The sequence below is a fragment of the Trachypithecus francoisi genome, unplaced genomic scaffold (genome assembly GCF_009764315.1).
Source record: "Trachypithecus francoisi isolate TF-2019V2 unplaced genomic scaffold, Tfra_2.0 Lachesis_group9, whole genome shotgun sequence".
In the NCBI taxonomy this organism is placed as follows: domain Eukaryota; kingdom Metazoa; phylum Chordata; class Mammalia; order Primates; family Cercopithecidae; genus Trachypithecus; species Trachypithecus francoisi.
The window spans coordinates 20,511,083-20,535,117 of NW_022681474.1; the positions used below are offsets into that span (position 1 = coordinate 20,511,083).

Below are 24,035 nucleotides of genomic sequence, written 5' to 3' on the forward strand. Positions count from 1 at the left end.
TTTTGTATTTTTAGTAGAGATAGGGTTTCACCATGTTGGTCGCTCTAGTCTTAAACTCCTGACCTCAAATGATCTATTCACCTCTGCCTCCCAAAGTGCTGGGATGACAGGCGTGAACCACCACGCCCAGCCTAATTTTTGTATTTTTTAGTAGAAACGGTTTTGCCATGTTGGCCAGGGTAGTGTCAAACTCCTGACCTCAGGTGATCCACCCACATTGCTCTCCCAAAGTGCTGGGATTACAAGCGTGAGCCACCATGCCTGGCCTAATTTTAAGTGTCAGTATTATGCTGACGTGAAGTAATCTGTAGGCAGGAGAGCTGTCACAATAACCATCAAAGCACAGAAGCCATATCATTCTTCAGGTTGTCCCCAGGGGCTGCCAACATTGTGTGCACGGCTAAAATCTCCAGGTAACTGACAACTTCTATAATTAATTACTCCTGTCTTCTTCAATCATACAGAAATTAGATTTTTATTACTTGTGAAAAGGTCAACATTTATTTGCTGATTTTTAAGACTGGAGTCCACTCTTAAGTTATTTAGTGTCAAGAAAGATAGATATTCATTCACACTAAGCTGACATTAACATCATGATGGATTTTGAATGTCTTTTTAATAAGTCATTAATATATTTTTGGAAATGTCTTAAGAATTTTTTTCCCTAGTTTCTGAAATCTTAGCCTGATGTTTTGAAACAAATAAAGTAATATAAATATGAGTATTTTTTTCTTTTTACTATGGTGACATAATTTGTTTGTATTACGCTTCATGTAGCTAATAGCAGTTACTGGAAATTAGTGACTTTTGGGACTCTTTCAAGAAGGACATAGAGTCCTGCATGTGTCAGGGAGAATCTATAGATAACACCTTGTACTAAAGCTAAATCCCCTTTCCTGTCTCCCCTTTTCCTTGTACAACCTGAGCCACACTAACGATGAACTGTTTCAGATATTGGGTGTTCATATACTTAATGTTGGTAAAAAACATTTAGAAAAACTATTGTTCACAAAAGCAGCTGCACTTGAAACAATTGCACACATTTATTTTTTTTTTTTTTCAAATTTAGTCTGCTAAATATTTGAACACTTAATCTTACCTGTCTTTTCCACCTGGGAGAGGTTTGGCCTTCCCATTTTTTTCCCCCTTAATTCCTTCAGAAGAAGTAGTCTAAAGTCCAGGACCAGATGGATTCACAGCTGAATTCTACCAGAGGTACAAGGAGGAGCTGGTACCATTCCTTCTGAAACTATTTCAATCAATAGAAAAAGAGGGAATCCTCCCTAACTCTTTTTATGAGGCCAACATCATCCTGATACCAAAGCCTGGCAGAGACACAACAAAAAAAGAGAATTTTAGACCAATATCCCTGATGAACATCGATGCAAAAATCCTCAATAAAATACTGGCAAACCGGATTCAGCAGCACATCAAAAAGCTTATCCACCATGATCAAGTGGGCTTCATCCCTGGGATGCAAGGCTGGTTCAACATTCGCAAATCAATAAACGTAATCCAGCATATAAACAGAACCAAAGACAAGAACCACATAATTATCTCAATAGATGCAGAAAAGGCTTTTGACAAAATTCAACAGCCCTTTATGCTAAAAACGCTCAATAAATTTGGTATTAATGGAACGTACCTCAAAATAATAAGAGCTATTTATGACAAACCCACAGCTAATATCATACTGAATGGGCAAAAACTGGAAAAATTCCCTTTGAAAACTGGCACAAGACAGGGATGCCCTCTCTCACCACTCCTATTCAACATAGTGTTGGAAGTTCTGGCTAGGGCAATCAGGCAAGAGAAAGAAATCAAGGGTATCCAGTTAGGAAAAGAAGAAGTCAAATTGTCCCTGTTTGCAGATGACATGATTGTATATTTAGAAAACCCCATCGTCTCAGCCCAAAATCTCCTTAAGCTGATAAGCAACTTCAGCAAAGTCTCAGGATACAAAATTAATGTGCAAAAATCACAAGCATTCTTATACACCAGTAACAGACAAGCAGAGAGCCAAATCAGGAATGAACTTCCATTCACAATTGCTTCAAAGAGAATCAAATACCTAGGAATCCAGCTTACAAGGGATGTAAAGGACCTCTTCAAGGAGAACTACAAACCACTGCTCAGTGAAATAAAAGAGGACACAAACAAATGGAAGAACATACCATGCTCATGGATAGGAAGAATCAATATCGTGAAAATGGCCATACTGCCCAAGGTGATTTATAGATTCAATGCCATCCCCATCAAGCTACCAATGACTTTCTTCACAGAATTGGAAAAAACTGCTTTAAAGTTCATATGGAACCAAAAAAGAGCCCGCATTGCCAAGACAATCCTAAGTCAAAAGGACAAAGCTGGAGGCGTCACGCTACCTGACTTCAAACTATACTACAAGGCTACAGTAACAAAAACAGCATGGTACTGGTACCACAACAGAGATATAGACCAATGGAACAGAACAGAGTCCTCAGAAATAATACCACACATCTACAGCCATCTGATCTTTGACAAACCTGAGAGAAACAAGAAATGGGGAAAGGATTCCCTATTTAATAAATGGTGCTGGGAAAATTGGCTAGCCATAAGTAGAAAGCTGAAACTGGATCCTTTCCTTACCCCTTATACGAAAATTAATTCAAGATGGATTAGAGACTTAAATGTTAGACCTAATACCATAAAAACCCTAGAAGAAAATCTAGGTAGTACCATTCAGGACATAGGCATGGGCAAGGACTTCATGTCTAAAACACCAAAAGCAACGGCAGCAAAAGCAAAAATTGACACATGGGATCTAATTAAACTAAAGAGCTTTTGCACAGCTAAAGAAACTACCATCAGAGTGAACAGGCAACCTACAGAATGGGAAAAAATTTTTGCAACCTACTCATCTGACAAAGGGCTAATATCCAGAATCTACAAAGAACTCAAACAAATATACAAGAAAAAAACAAACAACCCAATCAAAAAGTGGGGAAAGGATATGAACAGACATTTCTCAAAAGAAGACATCCATACAGCCAACAGACACATGAAAAAATGCTCATCATCACTCGCCATCAGAGAAATGCAAATCAAAACTACAATGAGATACCATCTCACACCAGTTAGAATGGCAATCATTAAGAAGTCAGGAAACAACAGGTGTTGGAGAGGATGTGGAGAAATAGGAACACTTTTACACTGTTGGTGGGATTGTAAACTAGTTCAACCATTATGGAAAACAGTATGGCGATTCCTCAAGGATCTAGAACTAGATGTACCATATGACCCAGCCATCCCACTACTGGGTATATACCCAAAGGATTATAATTACTCTACTACAAAGACACATGCACACGTATGTTTATTGCGGCACTATTCACAATAGCAAAGACTTGGAATCAACCCAAATGTCCATCTGTGACAGACTGGATTAAGAAAATGTGGCACATATACACCATGGAATACTATGCAGCCATAAAAAAGGATGAGTTTGCATCCTTTGTAGGGACATGGATGCAGCTGGAAACCATCATTCTTAGCAAACTATCACAAGAAGAGAAAACCAAACACCGCATGTTCTCACTCATAGGTGGGAACTGAACAATGAGATCACTTGGACTCGGGAAGGGGAACATCACACACTGGGGCCTATCATGGGGAGGGGGGAGGAGGGAGGGATTGCATTGGGGAGTTATACATGATATAAACGTCATGCACATGTACCCTAGAACTTAAAGTATAATTAAAAAAAAAAAAAAAAAAAACTAAAGAGAGTAGGCATGCTTGTCTACTTTTGCTTTTCTTTCTTTCTTTCTTTCTTTCTTTCTTTTTTTTTTTTTTTGAGACTGAGTTTCACTCTTGTTGCCCAGGCTGGAGTGTAATGGTGCAGTCTCGGCTCATCGCAACCTCCAACTCCTGGGTTCAAGCGATTTTCCTGCCTCCGCCTCCCAAGTAGCTGGGATTACAGGCATGTGCCACCACAACCAGCTAATTTTGTATTCTTAGTAGAGACGGGGTTTCTCCGTGTTGGTCAGGCTGCTCTTGAACTCCTGACCTCAGGTGATCCAGCCACCTCAGCCTCCCAAAGTGCTGGGATTCCAGGAGTGAGCCACTGTGCGGGGCCAAGATTGTCTACTTTTTCTTATTTCCAAACTGTGAAAATGGAAAACATCAGGGTATTGATGTAAGAGGCACCAAATAATGTATCCAACTAAAGTATTGCTGTGTATCAATCAATCAATCAATCAATCATCAATCAAGAGAATGATTTAAGGCCGGGCGCGGTGGCTCAAGCCTGTAATCCCAGCACTTTGGGAGGCCGAGACGGGCGGATCACGAGGTCAGGAGATCGAGACCATCCTGGCTAACACGGTGAAACCCCATCTCTACTAAAAATACAAAAACTAGCCGGGCGAGGTGGCGGGCGCCTGTAGTCCCAGCTACTCGGGAGGCTGAGGCAGGAGAATGGCGTAAACCCGGGAGGCGGAGCTTGCAGTGAGCTGAGATCTGGCCACTGCACTCCAGTCCGGGCGACAGAGTGAGACTCGGCCTCAAAAAAAAAAAAAAAAAAAGAGAATGATTTAAGGTACAGATAGCTGCTTGCCTCCTACCTGAAGTATGAATTTGGGCAACAGATTCTTTTTTTCCATTTCTGCCTCTAAGCACCGTGTGATGTTCTGAATTTCTGTTTTATCAATTCTAACCAAGGAGGCAGGGAACTCTATGAACCTCTCTATCTCAACATATTCGATTCTATTTTTGCTTAAATAAATCTCAAGAAGGTTAACTTCACCCTCAAAAAAAAAAAAAAAAAGAAGTAGTCTAGTCCTTATTTTCAAGGATTTCAAGTAACTGAAAACTGAATCTTTCTAGCAAGATGGACTTAATTTTAAATACGCATTAGATTAAAAGAAATTTAATTTCGTAATGGCAGGATGAATTCTCATTAACATTTTTACAGGTATATGAAGATGGGCTCTTAGCTTTCCAAAGATGCTTTAAATGTTTTTTTGGTTTTTGGTCCTGACTGTTATTATAAAAAAAATAACTGGTCAGTAAGTAGTCACTCTACAGTTTAATAAAAAAAAGAGAAACTTTAGAAGAGAAATTACTGTGGAAATTAGTAAAATCACAGAATAGAGATACAATTAAGCATATATATTTATTTTGTCTTTTAATAATTATGATATACGATAGAGAGTTGATCTAACACTCTTAAGGCATGAGCAAATGAATACTTTAAATAAATCATCACTTATACGTTTAAGTAATAGAAGAACAATTTTTTTTCTCAAAACTATCACCAGCATGCATGCAGTTCAGTGTGCCATAGTGGTTTAGTGTGTAAACTGTCTTAGTACAGTTGAAAACTGTAATAATTTCATTACATGTCCTTTGCATAGGTAGCTAAGTATGCCTGAAATAGCGTTTATGAACAGGATTCCTAGGGGCTTGGAAAAATTAATGTGAGTTTTTAAATGTGTCCAATTTTTTGCAGAGAACGACCACCTCCTCTGTGACTGAATGTCTTTAATTTTGTGTGGCTCTCACAGTGCCTGATGCACAACTGTGAGGAACCACAAAAAACCTTACACATCCAAGAAGCTGAATAATGAAACATATTTATCACTAAAATGCTAAAATTAAAGGACAATAGAATTGTGAAGATACTCTTTTCTGTTCATTTAAAAATGGTACTGGAGGCTGGGCATGGTAACCCACTCCTGTAGTCCCACCACTTTGGGAGGCTGAGGCGGGAGGATTGCTTGAAGTCATGAGTTCAAGACCAGCCTGGGCAACACAATGAGACCCTGTCTCTACAAAAAACAAAAAAATTAGCCAAGCATAGCAATGTGTGCCTGTAGTTCCAGTTACTTGGGAGGCTGAAGTGGGAGGATTGCTTGAGCCCAGGGGGTGTGGGGGTAGTCAAGGCTACAGTGAGCCATGATCATGTCACTGCACTCCAGCCTGGGTGACAGCAGAAGACATTGTCCCCCTCCCCCCCCAAAAAAGGAAAAGATTATATTTTGTCTTTGTTCTCAAAGATAGTTTACGTTCCTCATGAGGGTAAATGGCGAATTTAACACAGATTGTCCCTACACTCCCAAAGAAGCATGTTAGGCCTTAAAAATACTTTCAAGGTAATAAGTATTTTTGCACATGGGTTAATATAAATTTAAGAGAAAATTTTAAAGAGATTTTCATACTTTATTTTACCTTTCTTAGGCCTTAGAAAATGCATCTGTCCAAAGCTTTACATAATAATTGGAAAAGAAAAAAGTGGTTAAGAGACAGTTATTTTTCAACAGTTTACTGAATAATGTTTACATAAGTAAAAAGAATAAGCTGTTAACTGAGGAGAACCTTGTATATTACATTACGAAAGCCCAGCGTAGCTTTCTTGCCATTTATGAAGTTGAGAGTTAATGAAATGTCATGGAAACACATTTGTATTATATAAATCCCTTAGATACTCTGAAGAGAACAAACATATATAAGAAAATTTTTTGCTTTACGATTATACCACCCTCTCACTGATTGCAGATTCATCTAAATTACTCATAACGCAAATGTTTGTAATAGATTTCAGCTTGCCTAAGTGCTACATATACTATGGCAGATATTTTAATGAAAACCATATGAATAGAGGAAGCATAACCAAATAGCATTTTCAAAACCTGAATGTGATGATCTTAAAAATAAATGGTGTAAATTCTGATCATCTAATGAAGTCTCTATGAGCCTAATAATTCTCAACGTGTTATATACACTTTTGTCCAGTTCATTTCCACGTCTTCCAACCCGTGTATAGGTATCACTTTTTATATATTAGTTTGAGTCCTTACCATGTGTTAGATCTTATGCTAAATGCTATACATACATTATTTCATTTCATACTTAATCCTATGAGGTATTATTTCATCTAATAATTAACCCCATTTTAAAGATGAAAAGATTGAAAAAATTAAGAAACTCGGTCAAGATTTGCTATGGCCAGGATTCTAACCTATGTGCTGTATTTAACTCTAAACTCAGTGTTAAGCTATTTTGTTCATTTACATTTTAATGTTTAATATTTGCACTTACTGTATCTGTGCTTGGAATTAAACATAGATTGATGTGTAGTTTATTCTTAGGGTTCTGAATGTAAACTATAAATGTAATAGGAAAAGCAAGTTCATTTTTAGATGTTTGTGCTTGGCCCAATCCTGTTATTGAAACAAACCATCTCACCTTTAACTTCTTGTTTTAAATGCTTATTTTTAAATGCTTTATCATTACAGGCTTTTGCCTCTTGCCTGCTAACATATTTAGAACAGATAACATCCATTGTTTTAATTCACTAGTTATTCAGTGCTTTGCCAAGAAAACTCTCCTCCCCGGCCGGGCACGATGGCTCAGGCCTGTAATCCTAACACTTTGGCAGGCCAAGGTGGGCAGATCACCTGAGGTCGGGAGTTCGAGACCACCTTGACCAACATGGAGAAACCCCGTCTCTACTGAAAATACAAAATTAGCCAGACATGGTGGCACATGCCTGTAATCCCAACTATGCAGGAGGCTGAGGCAGGAGAATCACTTGAGCCTGGGAGGCAGAGGTTGCGGTGAGCCGAGATGGTGCCCTTGCACTCCAGCCTGGGCAACAAGAGTGAAACTCTGTCTCAAGAAAGAACAGAAAAGAAAACTCTCCTCCCTGCATCATCACTGATTGGAAATAGATTTGTGGAATCCCACCAATATTAACTTTCTAATGATGCTTACATGATGGCAATGTATTACTTGTTTTTGGTCTTAGATGTTTTCTACAACTAGGCCTACATTCCTGTTAAAGGGTCTTATAATAATCTTATTTGTCTTTTTTTTTTTTTTTTTGTAGTCATATGGAAAAGGAGCCAGAAGGAAAAACAGATTTAAAGGATCTGATGGAAGCACATCATCTGACACTACCTCAAATAGTTTCGTTCGCCAGGTAAGACAGTTTTAAGTTCATGGTTTTGAAACGTATCTTAAAATGACTTTAGATTTTTAAAGGCGATTTTTCAGTCTTTTCCTTAAGATTTATGTAGTATGATTGTACTTACTTTTAATTGAAGTGAAAACTGTGCTGTTTAATGTCATAATTAAAATATTTTAATTTTAAGTGAGACTAAGTAATAATTACACTCTTTCCTGGCAAGTTGAGGAAAGACAAGTGTTGAATTCATTACAGAGGATTTCTTCGAAACAGAGTGAGAGAACTCCAGCAGAAATGATTATGGATTTGGGGGGAATTTTTTTTAGTGGGACAGAGAGCTGGTGGTACGTCTGTATCTCCATCTATGAGATGTTGGGGTTCTTCTAGTTGGGTTTTCTTCTCACTTTGAGCTTGAATTGAAAACTAGAAAATCGTTCTTGGTCTTGAAATGGTTGAGGCTACTGAGGTTAAATAGAACATGCTGTAACCCTGAGACATCATTTAAACCATTTCTGCCTTTGGAGACATAGCCTTCGTCTCATTTAACGTGTAGTATATTCCTGCCAAGCAGCCTGGAACAGTCCCCTAAACAGACAGTGCCAGGCTCCCTAACATATAAACACACTTATATATGGTAACAGAAAGGAATTCTGTTACCAGAGGAAGGACATAGAGGCATCTGGACCTCTGAGGGTTGTGGTTATGTGTTGAGAATGAAGTCTCATCAGGAACGAGTGAACTTGTTTCTTCCTCTAACCCCTCTCCATGGAGTGGAAAGTAGGGGAGGAGCATGCTGCAGAGAATCCACTGTTGTGGCTCAGGGATGGCCAGTGTCTGACCAGTGCTCTCTTCATCTCTTGTCAATGACAGCTCACTCCCCAGAACAGTGATTGTCAACTGGAAAAGCTGCCCTGTGTCATTTGGATGCCACTTTCCCCAGTGCTGCTTGAGTCCGTCATCATGGCCATAGATTCCATCCCTGCCCCCTGTTTGTGTGGCAGGAGGGTCTCCTATAAATCCTTTATGACCTTTTGGGTTCTATTTTTGTGGGGGACTTTTACATTTCACTAGCTGTCTACCCTTATTGGCTCCGTGTGGCACTCCCCAGGTGTCTCCCTCATGCTTCCTTCCCACAGTTAGCCGCAGTTGAACTTGAACTTGTCCACCTGCAGCATTGGTGGGGATTTTGATCGTGGCTGGTTGCTGCTGCTTTGCACTGTCCTTAGACAAAGGATGATCTGCCCCCAGCCATCAGTCCCCGCTTGCAACGTTTGAGTATGCCAGTGGTACATCCAAGTAACTTGGCAACTGGAAACAAATTGATCCTGGCCCGTGCCAATTGGGAATTGTTGTGGTTGCAGGAAGTGAGAAAAAGAGTTAAGAAGGGGCAAAGCAAAGCATTTAGAAAGAAAATAGAAGATGAAGCCAAGTGAGGCCCAGCCCTAGAGCTATGTTCTAATGGTGTCAGCAGGAGCTGGGAAGGCTCTCAGAGGAGCGGAAGGTGTGTGCATTGGCCTGATGTTATAGTGGGCAGAATCCAGGCATCATGGTCCTGCTGATGAAGGGAGGGCCTTGGGACATAGTGACTTGGGTGAGTCAGTTAAAGGAAAGTTACCCAATCCCTTTTCCATTTCAAGTATGCATATTTATTCTGCCTCTGAGACAAGGAGATTGAACCTGGAGAGCTAGAGTTAGAATCTACAACTCTGAGTCATCATGCAGGACCTGAAACAGAAAAAAAAAAGAAAAAAGAAAAAAGAAAAACTAGCTCCTTAGTGTGCCTAGTAGCTGCAGCAAAGCAACAAATAATGCCAAGCTGCTTGTTGAAATTGTATGGAAACAAAACTGATATGTTTCAAGTAAGCAAGACATAATGAATAGAAACGAATAGCGTAGAACCCATTATTACTCATTTAATCCCTGTGGAAATGCCACGTAAAGGCAATCGCTGGACTCCATTTTCAAATTGTATTTTTGACTGTGAATTCCTTTTTCATAGAGTTTTGAGAACTCAATTCACATGGCAAGGAGAGATTACCATAGTGGGTATAAGTAAACTGGAATTTGTTTTTCTTCACAATAATTTTCTTTTGTTTTCTTAGTAATGTATGTAGCTCAAAACACCATTATAAGTGATAACAAGAGTTGTTAAATGATTTAATGTAAATTTAGATATATATTGCCAAAACATGCGTGAGCATGTAAGAAGGCAAAAGGAAATTTATCCCGAAGGGTAAATATACACGTCTGTTTCCTAGAATATCAATAGGACAAGGTGTTTGCTATGGCATGGATTTTGGGGTAATGATTACACAGGCATATCATTGAAAACCCTTAAATGCTGGTTTGCATCTGTCACAAAAGGAAAACTAGTGTCTTTGGCAAGAGTTCTGAGTTAAAAACTGTATTTCTCCTTTGGTAATTTAATCTCTATTCTGTTAAAACAGCATTCCTATTTTGCTGCCATTTGAAAATAAGTAAAAGCTACCATAAGATAGCCAGATATTTAATAGAAATGGTTTCCTGGAGTGTTTGCAGGAATGCATGGCAGATAGTAACAATGGGCACATTAGATGATTATTATTGTTATGTATTTATTTAGCTTTGAGACTGAGTCTCACTCTGTTACCCAGGCTGGAGTGCAGTGGCGTGATCTCGGCTCACTGCAACCTCTGCCTCCCGGGTTCAAGTGATTCTCCTGCCTCAGCCTTGCAAGTAGCTGATATTACAGGCACAAGCTACGCCCAGCTGATTTTTGTATTTTTAGTAGAGATAGAGTTTCACCACGATGGCCAGGCTGGTCTCGAACTCCTGACCTTAGGTGATCCACCCACCTCAGTGTGCCAAAGTGCTGGGATTATAGGCGTGAGCCACCATGCCTGGCAGCACATTGGATTATAAATAATTGGAAAAAATACCCTTTATATGTTGTTTTTTCATGTAAGTGTATATTTTTTAAACAAGTGACTTGCATCGACACATACTGCTTATTTGTCTGCGGCTAGGGAACATATATAATTGGTATTACAAAGGTATTTGCCCAATAGAAATGGATTTTGTTTTAAAATATCTTGCAGTTAGAGTCTACTATTGCCCTTTAATTAAAAATAATTCCTATATAATTTTAAAAACCTTAGAATTTTATTGTTATAAACAGTATATTATTTGTAAGAAATTTAAAAAGTAAAATATTCAGAAACACTAGGTATACTTTTAGGTAGTCTTTATAATACCAAGATTTAAAAGTTTTAGATAATGCGAAAATTTGACATAAAGGAAACGAATTAAGAACTTAAAAAAAAACAACTTGGAGAGTATCAGAGAGTTCGTTATGGAATAAATTGTCCCCCTATCCAACCCTCAAATTCATCTTTAGAAGCCCAAACACCCAGTGTGACTATATTTGGAGATAAGGCCTCTGGGAGTGGGGCTCTAATTCAATGGGACTATTATCCCTTTTTTTTTTTTTTTTTTTGAGGTGGAGTCTCGCTCTGTTGCCCAGGCTGGAGTGCAGTGGCATGATCTTGGTTCACTACAACCTCCACCTCCTGGGTTCAAGCAATTCTCTTGCCTTAGCCTCCCCAGTAGCTGGGATTACAGGTGTACACCACCATGTCTGGCTAATTTTTGTGTTTTTAGTAGAGACAGGGTTTTGCCATGTTGGCCAGGATGGTCTCATACTCCTGACCTCAAGTGATCCGCCTGTCTCAGCCTCCCAAAGTGCTGGGATTACACACATGAGCCACCGCACCTGGCTCTTATTCTTTTAAGAAGACAAAAAGAGAACGAGGATGCGTGCACACAGAGAAAAGGTCATGTGAGGACACAGTGAGGAGGCAGCAGTCCGCAAGCTAAGGAGAGAGGCCTCACCAAAAACCAACTCCGCTGCACCTTGACCTTGGGCTTTTAGTCTCCAAAACTGCAAGAAAGTTAATTCTTAATGTTGAAACCACCCTGTAGTAATCTGTTATGGCAGCTTGAGCAGACCAATAGAGATTAATATATAATTAGGCTTGAAAATGGGCCTTTTAAAATCAACCTTCTTATTGATCATGTAACATATATGCCAAAAAGTACACAAATCATGTATTCAGTCTGGTGAGTTGTCATAAGCTCAACCCCTGTGGAGCCACCACCCAGGTAAAGAAATAAGCATTCAGCCCCACCTGTCCCCTTCTGGACCTTTCTCAATCATATTCCCTCTTTCCTCACTAAAGATAATCACCATCCTTACTTCTAATACCATACATTTGTTTGACCTGTGTTTGCAGTTTTATATAAATGGAATCATTGTGTATCTGAATTCTTTCACTGAACATTATGGCTGTTATATTTATCTATGTTGGACATTTTAATAATTTGTGGATTGTCTTTGGTTGATTTTGGCTTGTTGGTGTGATTTTACAGCATTCCATTGTGTGGAAAGACATTTGATTTATGTGCTCTCTGTTGGTAGACATTGGGCTGTTTCCAGCTGAGGGAACTGAGACTGATGTTCCTATGCACGTTCTTATGTGCCCCTTTGATGCACATATGTGTGGGTTTTTGGTCAGTGAATAGAGGGGAATGCTAGGTAATATGGCATGCCTGTGTTCAACGGAAGTAAACACCGGGAAACCGTTTTCCAAGGTGGTTGTACCAATTTGCACTCCTACAAGCAGTGGGTGACGGTTTCGGTTGTCTTACATCTTTGCTAAAACATAGTAGTGTCAATGTTTTTCATTACAGTCAGTTTTATGACAGTGCAGTGGTAGCTCATTGTGGTATTAATACCCGTTTTTCTGGTATCTAGCCCACAATTTAACTGTGGCTAGACCTAGGGAACAGCTAGAGAACAGAGAGAGAGAAAGAGAGAGAACATATAATATATATACACATATATATATGTCATATATATGTCAATGTCATATACATACCGTATATATCACATTAGTGATAAAACCATACATGAAAGGTTTTATGAGAGCATTTTATCACTCTGTAGTCAATTTCTCATTAGTCATATTAATTCTGTAGCAATTTGATTAAAATTATAAATATTTATTGGAATATGGTGAAACATATAGGAATATATTGTAACATCAGCAGAAAAAGGCTACACAGTAAAAGGGTAAAAAGCATTTACCAGTGGTTTTATCTTTCCAAACTTTCAGTTGTATAGTTAGCTAATGAAAATTTACCTTTAAGAAGAAAATTTACCTTGGGAATGGTCTTAAGGAAAGTTTTCTTCTGGAGATGTTTCTGTGTTAGACTCTAAAGCAGAACAGCAGCTACCTTGAAATAATTTTTGCAGTTATATAGATGAAGTTTCCATTTTGTTAATAAATCAGTTCCTCATTAGTTGGTCAACTAATTAGTCTTCTGGCCCTTGACATTATCAACTTATTTGAAGTCAGTGATATGTTACAAGAGGAATTGGGGAAATGGCATGCCTCAAGAAGTTAGTTACTTTTCTCCTGGACACTGGCTCCATGTTACCCTTTGGGGTAAGGGTTGAGTCTTGACCCAGTAGTACAGGAAGGGGTCTGTCCACAGAGGTCATTGATTGTGCGTGGCAGATGTTAGTGGGATTTCCCATGAACTGTGGAAGATGAGGTTGCTGTTGGTTCTATTCCATATAAACTTGTTGTAAAGTGATAAACCAGCTCGTCTTATACAGTATATCGAATATTTCAAAGACAGAATCTGTTCTTCCTTGCAGTTTCCTAAAACATTAATTAGAACAAAAGTTAACTGTGGGCTGGGCGTGGTGGCTCACGCCTATAATACCAGCACTTTGAGAGGCCAAAGCAGGAGGATCACCTGAGGTCAGGAGTTCGAGACCAACCTGACCAACATGGAGAAACCCTGTCTCTACTAAAACAAAACAAAACAAAACAAAACAAAAATTAGCTGGGCATGGCAGTGCATGCCTATAATCCCAGCTACTTGGGAGGCTAGGGCAGGAGAATTGCTTGAACCCAGGAGGCAGAGGCCGTGGTGAGCCAAGACTGAGCCATTGCACTCCTGCCTGGGCAAAAAAAGTGAAGCTTCATCTCAAAAAAAAAAAAAAAGAAAAAGTTAACTGTGATTTATCTGATTGCTTTTTAAATGTCATTCTTTTAGGTTGCAGACAAAAATGTTATAAACATACTTTATATACTGAATGCAAAATTTCTCTATTTATCTTTTATGTAAATTATGATGTTATAAGATTTATTTAAACAGTTTTCTTCAAGAAGCTGGTTACGGGTAAGCACCTGGACTCGAAAGCCAGGCTACATGAGTCTGAATTCTGGCTTTGCTATTTATTAGTTGGCCTTTGGACAAGTAACTGAATCTTTCTGTACAGCAGCCTTTTCCTCTGCAAAATAATGCTTACCTCAAAAGTTAGTTGTAAGGATTACATGAGTTATGACTTGTAATTTGTTTAGAACCATACCTAATATGCATTATTTAAGAGTTTATTACTATTACTTATAAATGTTACCTCTTGTTTGTAACGTTAGTTAAAACCCGAATAAGAAATAGACTATGGCAGAGGGAAAAAATAGTGTTCATTAAATGCTTACTATAAGTTCTGTCTCCCTGTTTTACAGATGAAGAAATGGAGGCACAGAGGTAAAGTGACTTTTCCACAGTCCCATTACATGTAAGGTTGGAGTCAAAATCTGAATCTAAGTGGTCGACTCCAGATTCTTGTCCTTATTGGTTATGCTATACTTCCTTGTAGCCGAAGGAAATGAATACATGATAATAACCATTTCATTCTTTCATCTAAGGAAAACATGAAGAAAAATTCCTACGACAAATACATACAAAGATAAAAGTTAGTCTTCTACTTTTAGCTTCCTTCTGTACCGGAAAGTGAGAATGTCTTCAGCATTGTACATTTTCACTAGGCATCATGATTTTTTTTTAGATCAGCATAATTCCCTTCTCTCATGAAAACTTCCTCAGATTCCTAGTTTGTGATACTGTTTGGCATCCTACACCACTCTTGCTGCTCATGAAAAGTGGAACTGGAATTGGAGGAGCATTTACTATTTTCCTTTCTCCCACAAAAGTCATAGGAACATAATCTTTTTGGAATTCTGAAAGTCCTTTTTTTAAAAGAAAAATAAACAGACATGAAATCAAGTATGAATCACCTGTTTTGAGGTTTGGCTGAGGCTGATGTGGGCCCATGAATCACCCCTGTTGTGAATCTGGGTAAAGTTCGGCATATTGATGGCACCTAGTTTTACAGTAACCCCTTTAGAAACTGTGTTGCAATTCACACGGGCTTTTGCTTTGTAAGTTGTCATAATTTTAATTTATTAAGGAGAACCAGGTGTTAAACATGACTTTTAAGCACTGTTACTAGAACGAATGAATATTATTTTCAAATCATTTATGTGCTATAAGATATTTAATACATAAAAGTATAGTTATCTTGGACTTGTTATTAAGATTATTGTGGCTATCGAGGTTGTCTTTGATTCCAGTGTAAACTCTTTGGCTATGTGTTGAGAACAGATACATGAATGAAGAAATTTGATTTATCATCGTCATAAGCCTGGAAAAGCTATAATTCTTAATCCTTTGCATTTAGTACTCTGCACAAATTTATAGCCTATTAAGTGAATTAGTTTTTCCTATAACTTCTTTTCTCCTAACTTCATCAAAAGAAGGAAAAAAAAAATCCCTAAGGTTAGTTGTCTTAGAAGTTTATTTTAGAACCAAAATCTAAGCAGATAAATTAACTTACTGAAAGAAAAATAGGTGGAGAAGAGTAACAAGTCCTGCTTGGCATGGATGGGTAGAACATTTGTGCTGTTCTTTTCAAGAGATTGTGCAAGAATTGCTAAGTGTATAAATTCTTTGATGCTGCCAAGGTCAGGGAAAAATATGTACATCTGCAAATAAGTACTGGTCATCAAAGTTAAAGCAGCTTTGATGAGGGGGGAGGTAGAGGAGGCAGTGTTAGTAACTGCAACTGCTTATTTAGTGCAATTCTGGTCTGTCTCTCATTCTCTCTCTTCCTCCCTCCCTCCCTCCCTGTTTTCTCTTCTTTTTCTTTTTTGAAAATGTCTTCATTTTCTTAAAGACATGTGTTCTCCTTGGCTACATTTACGTACCTGGCAGCATTCCAAAGTTGAACACCAAATGCTGAGAGGATGACTGCCAACTTTGCTTTATTTTTATGATTCCACAGCATGGCCATTTTCATTGAAAGTACATTGTCATCTGAGCTTTCTACTCTATGCTTCTGCCGTGTATAGCCTGGACTCACAAACTGTTTACACTGATTTTTTTTCTGTAGGATGCCACGTTGCACACTGGTGTCTTTTGTGCAGAAAGTTGAGACTTAGGAATCCATAACTCTTTTTGGGATTTTCAAGTGCCATTATTCTTTGGGGTTAATGGGGAAGAAGTTTGCAACTGATCAGGGATTTTGCTCACCGACATATGTTGTGGTTGTAACGCAATAATCCTGTAGCCTCTAACGGCTTCCAGCATACAAATCAGGATGACAAAATAGAATGAACCAAATATTTAACAGAAGGTTGCATGACACTTTCAGAACATGGTATTCTAAACAAATTCCATCGTCTCTCCGTACCTTGTTCTTGGTGCTGCATTTTTGGATCTTTTATATTAGTTCAGATTGGTGTTAAATGCAAATGATTAATCACAGAAGCACACAGTCTATTTTTTAGTTTTGTTTTGCAAAGACAGATTAAACTGCAATAATGATTACAGACTCCAGGCCTGCATAGACTGATATGTTTAAGGTTGGATAAATCTTTCAGCCCTTAAATACTGGCCTGTTGCCTTGTTATGCTGTATTCTTCGCAAACACACTATAAATAATAATTCAGTAGATTTATTACCACTGTGATTTCCTGTAAATTTGTCTTTATCTTATTATGGATTCACTTAGATTTTGTGAATGGCAGAGTCTGTTTGGTGTCCTAAGAACTTGTCTTAAATATAACAGTATAAAGATATTGACCTTTTAAAATAAAGAAGTTCCTTGTTTTTTCTATAGGATAAGCCTATATACTATTAAAACATTTTACTTTTTTCCTCTTAGGAGATGTATGTTCTTTAGAAAGTATCAAAACAAAATTTAGATTTTGCACTTCAACACATAATTAATTTTAACATGTCTCTTTGAATGTAATTTTGTGGGAGAACAAGGGTTTGATTATAGAAAAAATCTTCCTCATTCACATATTATTTTCAGGTATTTGGAACACTTTATAAACTAGGCTTGATTAAGTGCTGTAGTTATTAAAATAATTTTGCGAATTGAGATGTTTTTTATGTTTGCGTATATACTTTTCTATGAAGATACATCATTTTAAAACCAAGAATTCTTTCTGAAGTTGCTTTTTTCTTCAACTCTCTCAGATATGCTTTGAATTACACTTTGCACCTATACCTCATTTTCTTCCATTTTTATTCATCTTCTGTTTGGCCAAGCCATAGAAAGTCTTAGAAGTCACACAAACTGAATTAACCCTACTAGATTGGTTGAAAGTTTATCTAGATTATCTAATATAAAGTAACTAGCGTGACTAGGAAAATAGAATTTCCTTAAATTCTGAATTTAAGTAAAGCATGTGTTTCAGATGAACCATAGACTTTTAGGAGTACTACTGAGATTACTTACTTAGCTTAAAGTGAATTATTCATGTGTCTCAGGTTTTCCCAGACATGGCATCTAAAGTGGTGGTCTAGTATGATCAAAGAATACTTCCCTCTTCCCTATTCCGTCACTTATGGATGTAAATATAGTCAGTTCCTTTCTCTATTGTTCTGTTTCTGGAAATCTTCATGTTTGATGATTATCACATGCTGGAGAAGTCATTTTTGAGGGTTCAACACTGAGACATAATCTCAAAAATATTTGCTATGGCTTCGTTCTATAAGTAAGTATTCCAATTTTTATCTCATCTTTAGTCTGCAACTGTGACCTAGCCTGTGTGTCTGTTACAAAGACCTTAGTTGGCAAAAAAGGAACAGAGTCTCCCCCTACCCACCTCAGAGCTGATCATGCTCCCATTCACCATCTATTTATTGCAGTTTGAGAATAAAGAAGAGGGGAAAACAGGAAGATAATCCCAGAAGGATGGAAGAAGCTTTGTAGAGTCTTCCATTAATTCATATGTAAGAAAATGTAGTAAAAGTTCTTCAGGAAGTCCTGTCCCCTTCCATTGCCTTGGCCATCTGTGTTATCCTTCCAAAACTGTCATCAGGTTCTAGAAAATTATTTTGGCTTCAAGTCTGCCAACTCCATTAATATTTTCTTATGTCCTTAGTATCTGTAGAAAAGTGCCAGCCTCCATTTCTTCTTTTACTTATGGTATGGGGATCATGTGATAGTTTAGACTTCTGGCAAGGTTACTTTGCCCTGACCCTACTTCCTCTTCTTCATCCTATCTCAGAGTCTGAACACTATGACCCTACCAGCTTTTCCTTCTTGGAAAGCACGTCTCAGAGCCAGGGGTCTTCTTTCTCTTGTAGGTGTAACCTTAAAGTTTAGTACTATTTATGACCCCCATTCTCATTGCCATGGAAAGATTTGTTGATTTCTCAGTGGTCCAGGTGCTGCATCTGAAAGTTGGAACATGGCAACTCTCTTTTATTTTTTGTATAACAACTCCCCTTTCCCACCAAAACAAACAAGCAAACTTGAGGCCCAGGCAGGCGAATCACCTGTGGTCAGTAATTCAAGACCAGCCTGGCCAACATGGTGAAACCCCGTCTCTACTAAAAATATTTTTAAAAAATTAGCCGGGCATGGTGGCAGGCTCCTGTAATCCCAGCTACTCGGGAGGCTGAGGCATGAGAATCACTTGAACCTGGAAGGCAAACATTGCAGTGGGCCAAGATCATGCCACTGCACTCCAGCCTGGGTGACAGAGTGAGATCCATCTCAGAAATAAAATAATAAAATAAAATAAAATTAAAAATAATACAATAGATGAATTGTGTTAGTTTCATGACAGCCATGAATAAATACATGCATTTTTACGTATATGTGCATTATATATGTGTGAGTACGTGTTCTATAACTTTTAGGTTTTAGGTTTTCCTTTTATTCTTTTCTCTCTCATGTTTAAAAACAAGGCTATATTTTACACTGTAATTGTATACCTAAGTCAGTATCCTTCACAGTATGCTAAGATTATTTATAGGTAATTTTATACTTCCATTTCTCATAGCACATTACCTCATCTATTGAGTTCTTGCAGTTATTACTTTAAGCTTATAGAAATTTAACACCCAAAAGAATGAGAAATAAAGAGCCTCACTTAATGCTTCTCTCTGACAATTATAAGGAGAGCTGAGGCAAGGAGAAAACCCACATGGTAAGCCAGAATGCCCTGCTGTGGATTTATTACTTGTCATGAAAAAAAAAAATTGAGGATCTGATGTCATCTCTGGCTGATTGATTTGATGATGTGTACTCATTCACCAATGTGTGGATGATATTGAAGAACATTGTTTACTGTTTTCAAGGTCTGATTTCCAGTCTTGCTCCTTTCTGAACAGAATGTGCTTAAGGAGTAAAGTCTAGAAATCTCTAGGATAAAGATTTCCCTGTCAATTAGATTATTATTAACATCAGGGATCTGAACGCGTCCATTTTCAAACCAATTCCCCGTGGATTCTCTATGACCTGGAAGAGTTCAAGGGGTCAGACTGGGTCATAAAAACCTTAGGTAAGAATCAGCTCCTAGGGAATTAGTAAACCAAGGCATGACTTACTTACATAACATCAGCCATTCATGAATGGAGCAAATATGTGTTCACAGAGGTGCAAAAGAAAGCCCTGTGTGAGCCCAGAGGAAATGATGTTTTACTCTGAATAGTGAGCATAGATAGCTTTTGCACATTGATCCCAACACTCATGTAAAACAATGGGGATGCACAGTATGTTTCTGGGATGGTAAATACCTGTAGGCTTGGATTCTGGGTTCATGGAGAAATGGATAGAAGAGATGGAAGGATGGGTGTTGGAAGCTTACAAGGGCACCAGGCCACGAAGGACCTCCAAGCCAGAATATATATGAAGGAGTGTGCTGGAGGGTATGAAAGGCTTACAGCATACACAGAGAGGTTGAAGAGTTGGAAAATGAAGCATCGTAAAGCAAACGTTTGATAAAAGGTGGTAAAATAGTGGACGCATGCTGACCATGTGCCAGTCATTCTAATAAGTACTTTATTTGATCATTTACACAACTCAGTGAGATGGGTGATGTGAGTATCCACATTTAACAGATGATGAACGAAGACCTTGATAGATTAATTAATTGGCCTGAGTGTATATCCTTATAAATATATAGTGTTTATCATATCAAATGTGTATACTCCTGGGAATGTTTAGGTATTGTTGAGCAACAAGAGACTTTTCAACAACGGTAATACCTGAGATCTGGTAGAAAAGGGGGTGGTGATTCTAGACCCTTAGGTGCAAAGCCAGTGATCATGACCATGGGCATGAGGCACTAAGTCTTGGCCCCTGAGCCAGGACTTTGGCAATACCTTGGAAGAGGGTTGGATCCCAAGAGCTGGGTTGGCCTCAGGCAGGGCTGCATCACTGGCATCAAGAAATCAGGGGGTCATCTGTTTCGTATTGAGCGTATATCAAGAAACAGAGGTGTTCAGTTAGTGAACTTACAGAAAGATTATATAGGTGTTCATTGGACCATTCTTTTGCTTTTTCTGCAGGTTTGGAACTTTTCAAAATTAATAGTGTGGGGCAGGAGGAAGTGGTAGAGTGGGTGGGAGTGGTTACGGGCTAGGTCAAATAAAAGGCAGGAGTTCTGTGAGAGAAACCAAGACCCCAGGGCAGGGTTATAGGGCTGTAAGGGTGGTGCTTGGTTGACTGTGTAATCTACTAAGGTATGTGGAGAAGCAGTGCCTTCACTCATCCTAAGGCAGAGTGGAATTGTGGGAAGAGGAAGGGACTTGGTGGAAGATTCCTTAGATGATATCCTGCCTATCTGCCTCTTCAGAGATGTTTTGAGGGCCAAAGGGCATGACTAGATCAGAGTTGGGAGGTAGAGATTGATGCTTTCTATTGGTAAGGTTATTACAGAGCTTTGCAGTTTTAAAAAGATCTTTGTAAACTTTTACAATAGATAAAATACCACCATGTGCAATCACAATGTAAACAGGTTTTCTACTAGATGTCAAGATGAAGGTCACAGGGTTTAGAGCTGCAGACAGCTGTTTATCTTAAGTCCATATTGTGGTTTTTTCTGTGAACTTATGTAAATCCCTTTAAACCAGTGCCGCTGACTAACAGACGTTCTCCCTTGCACAGAAGTGGTCATTAGTGGTCATATAAGTTGAAAATCAGCCATTCTCTCTCTGCCTCAGGCCATTTGTTTGTGGGAGAGCAGTCATTGGAAGAAATTAGGTTATTTGGTTACCAAGAGACACTGCCCTTTACCCTGAGTAATTACCCTCTTTTGGAAGAAGAATTGGTTAGTGTGTGTTAGACAACCCTGCAGGCGATGGGTCTTTGGGAGATGTTTACAATATTCCTAGAAAATAGGCCAAAACAATTTTACTAGCATTTTTCATTGTTTCTGGCTCTTGCAATTAATATAAGAAGCATGAACATCCTGAAGCTGTGATCTATAATGCAAACGAGATAAACTGTATAATAATGATGGTAGGTTACACATAGCCTGATTTTCAAACCCAGATGTTTCAGCCTGGACATCTGTGTTTAGTCTTTTTTATTCAAAGCAGAAGAATAACTCCGGATTCAGGACTTGGAGGTGTCTACATTTTATTATGAAACTATTTCTTTGACCATTTTGTGTGCGTGTGTGTATGAAAACTGCGTGGGAAACAGGCCAAAAATACATGGACTTCCTGACTCTGCTAGACTTTATTTGTACTAAGTTCTTGTTACAGGTTCTCACTGACTCATTCATTCATTTATTTTTCACCAACATATGGAGTGCCTTTGCCAGGCAGTGGGCCAAATGTAGAATAAAATAACATGGTTCCTAGATTAAAGTATTAAAGTATTGATGTACTCATGATGTAAAGTCCGGCATTAGGAGTTCTGCAAAAGAGATGAATACAAAAATATGGTGGGTACTCGGGGAGGAGACTGATTAATTCTACTGTTGGGAAGAAGAGGGAGCATTGCCAAGAAAGTCATATTTGAGCTGGATATTGAAGAATGAGTTGAAATGTTCTAGGAGAAGAAATTGGGAAGGAATACGTCATCTGAGAGCTCATTGTGTGGAAGGGCAGAGAGGAAGGATGGAACGTGAAGAGTTCCATCTGCTGCGGCTGGTGGCTGGCTGAGTCCAGATAGGCACAGTGCAGCCAACTCCTGAAGGTGTTGATGTCAAAATGCAGAGAAATGATGTCACTGCACCTGTGCCCTCTTTTGGAAGAAGGCACAGGCTGAAGTGCAAAGGCATGATCTGTCACCCAGGCAAAGTGCAAAGGCACGATCTTGGCTCCCTGTGACCTCCGCCTACCAGGTTCAGGCGACTCTTGAGCCTCAGTCTCCTGAGTAGCTGGGACTACAGGCGTGTATCACCACGCCCAGCTAATTTTTGTTTTCTGTTAGAGACAGGGTCTCACCATGTTGGCCAAGTGTAGGTAGTATACCTGCAGTATCATGGTGCTGTTCTCAAGACCACTCTTATGCCAGGGAAGATGTTTATGCATCTTTTGAAACACCTTATTTACATATACCAATTCTGAATAACCTGTACAGGAAGTAGTCTATCCTGGTAAACATCAAATAAGAGTGTATTTTTATAGCTTGCTCTATTCGTGTGGAACCTTTTAAAGGGCAGTATGTTTATTAACAAATGCCACATGGCTTTTTATTTCCTTTGCAACTGACATTAGATTGACCATAGATGTTTGCATTTCTATGGTTTGAAAAGTTTTAAGTTTCTGGATCTAAAATGTTGTGTTTCGTTTTAGATTTTAGATTGAAAGTAGTCTATTAAGAAAGTTATATAGCTTAAAAATCAGGCTGTAAATGTCAATTGATCTTATATTCACAATACATATGACTATATATGTACAAGTATACATCTATTTCTTTCTATGGATGACTTTAGGTTTACATTTAGAATGAATTTAGATTACTTATATAAACTGTTATTATTAATGTCATAAGTATTTCTAGGATAAATGAACAGTGACAAATCTTAAAAATTGAGACACTTCAATCCTGATTCAATTAATAATACAGATCTTTATGAGGTTTTTTTTTTTTTTTTTGGAGACAGAGTCTAGTTCTGTCACCCAGGCTGAAGTGCAGTGGCACTATCTTGGCACACTGTGACCTCTGCCTCCCAGGTTCAAGCGACTCTCATGCCTCAGCCTCCCGAGTAACTAGGACTACAGGTGTGTGTCACCACACCCAGCTAATTTTTGATTTTTAGTAGCGACAGGGTCTCGCCATGTTGACCAGGCTGGTCTCAAACCCCTGACCTCAGGTGATCTGCCCACCTCAGTCTCCCAAAGTGCTAGGATTACAGGCGTAAGCCACCGCACGTGGCCAAGGTTTTTGTTTTAATCTCTAAACACATAAATATTCCTAGATATGCTTAAGAGATTAGATACCCTTTATTATTTTGTGGATAGTTACTTGACCACTGTTTCTATTGGCTTGTGAAGTCTAGTCCAGGATGGAGTAGAGGAGAATAAAAATCACTGAGGGTACCAGATGGCTCTAGAATGTAGAGAGGAGAAAAGAAATGAGCAGAGGAAGGGAAGTGCTTTGAGGCCTCTAAAGCAAGTCTTCCGTTTCCTCTCCCGCTCGTTGAGAATAAGACTGGAAAGCCTGGAAAGCCCTGGGCTGGCCCTCCAGCCTCCCTTGCTACTCCACCTGCACCCTGTTCTTCAAGGTGAAGGTACCTAGAACAATTCTTAGCTGCTTAAAAAAGAATGAAATCGTGTCTTTTGCAGCAACGTAAGTGGAACTGGAGGGTATTATCCTGAGAGAACTAACTGGGAATCAGAAAATCAAACAGTGCATATTCTCACTTGTAAGTGGGTGGGAGCTAAACAATGGGTACATATGGGCATAAAGATGGAAATAGTAGACCCTGGGGCCTCC

The 24,035-nt window shown here is 38.7% G+C and overlaps 1 protein-coding gene across 5 annotated transcripts in view; it reads left to right on the forward strand.

Annotated features, from left to right (window-relative positions):
* Positions 1-24,035, forward strand: part of CACNB2 (calcium voltage-gated channel auxiliary subunit beta 2) — a 412,448-nt gene that overhangs the window by 6,270 nt on the left and 382,143 nt on the right. For all 5 annotated transcript variants that reach the window (XM_033209427.1, XM_033209430.1, XM_033209435.1 and 2 more), the window contains exon 2: positions 7,871-7,963. In XM_033209427.1, coding sequence (XP_033065318.1) covers positions 7,871-7,963 — 93 coding nt within the window. The remainder of the gene's footprint in view (positions 1-7,870; positions 7,964-24,035) is intronic.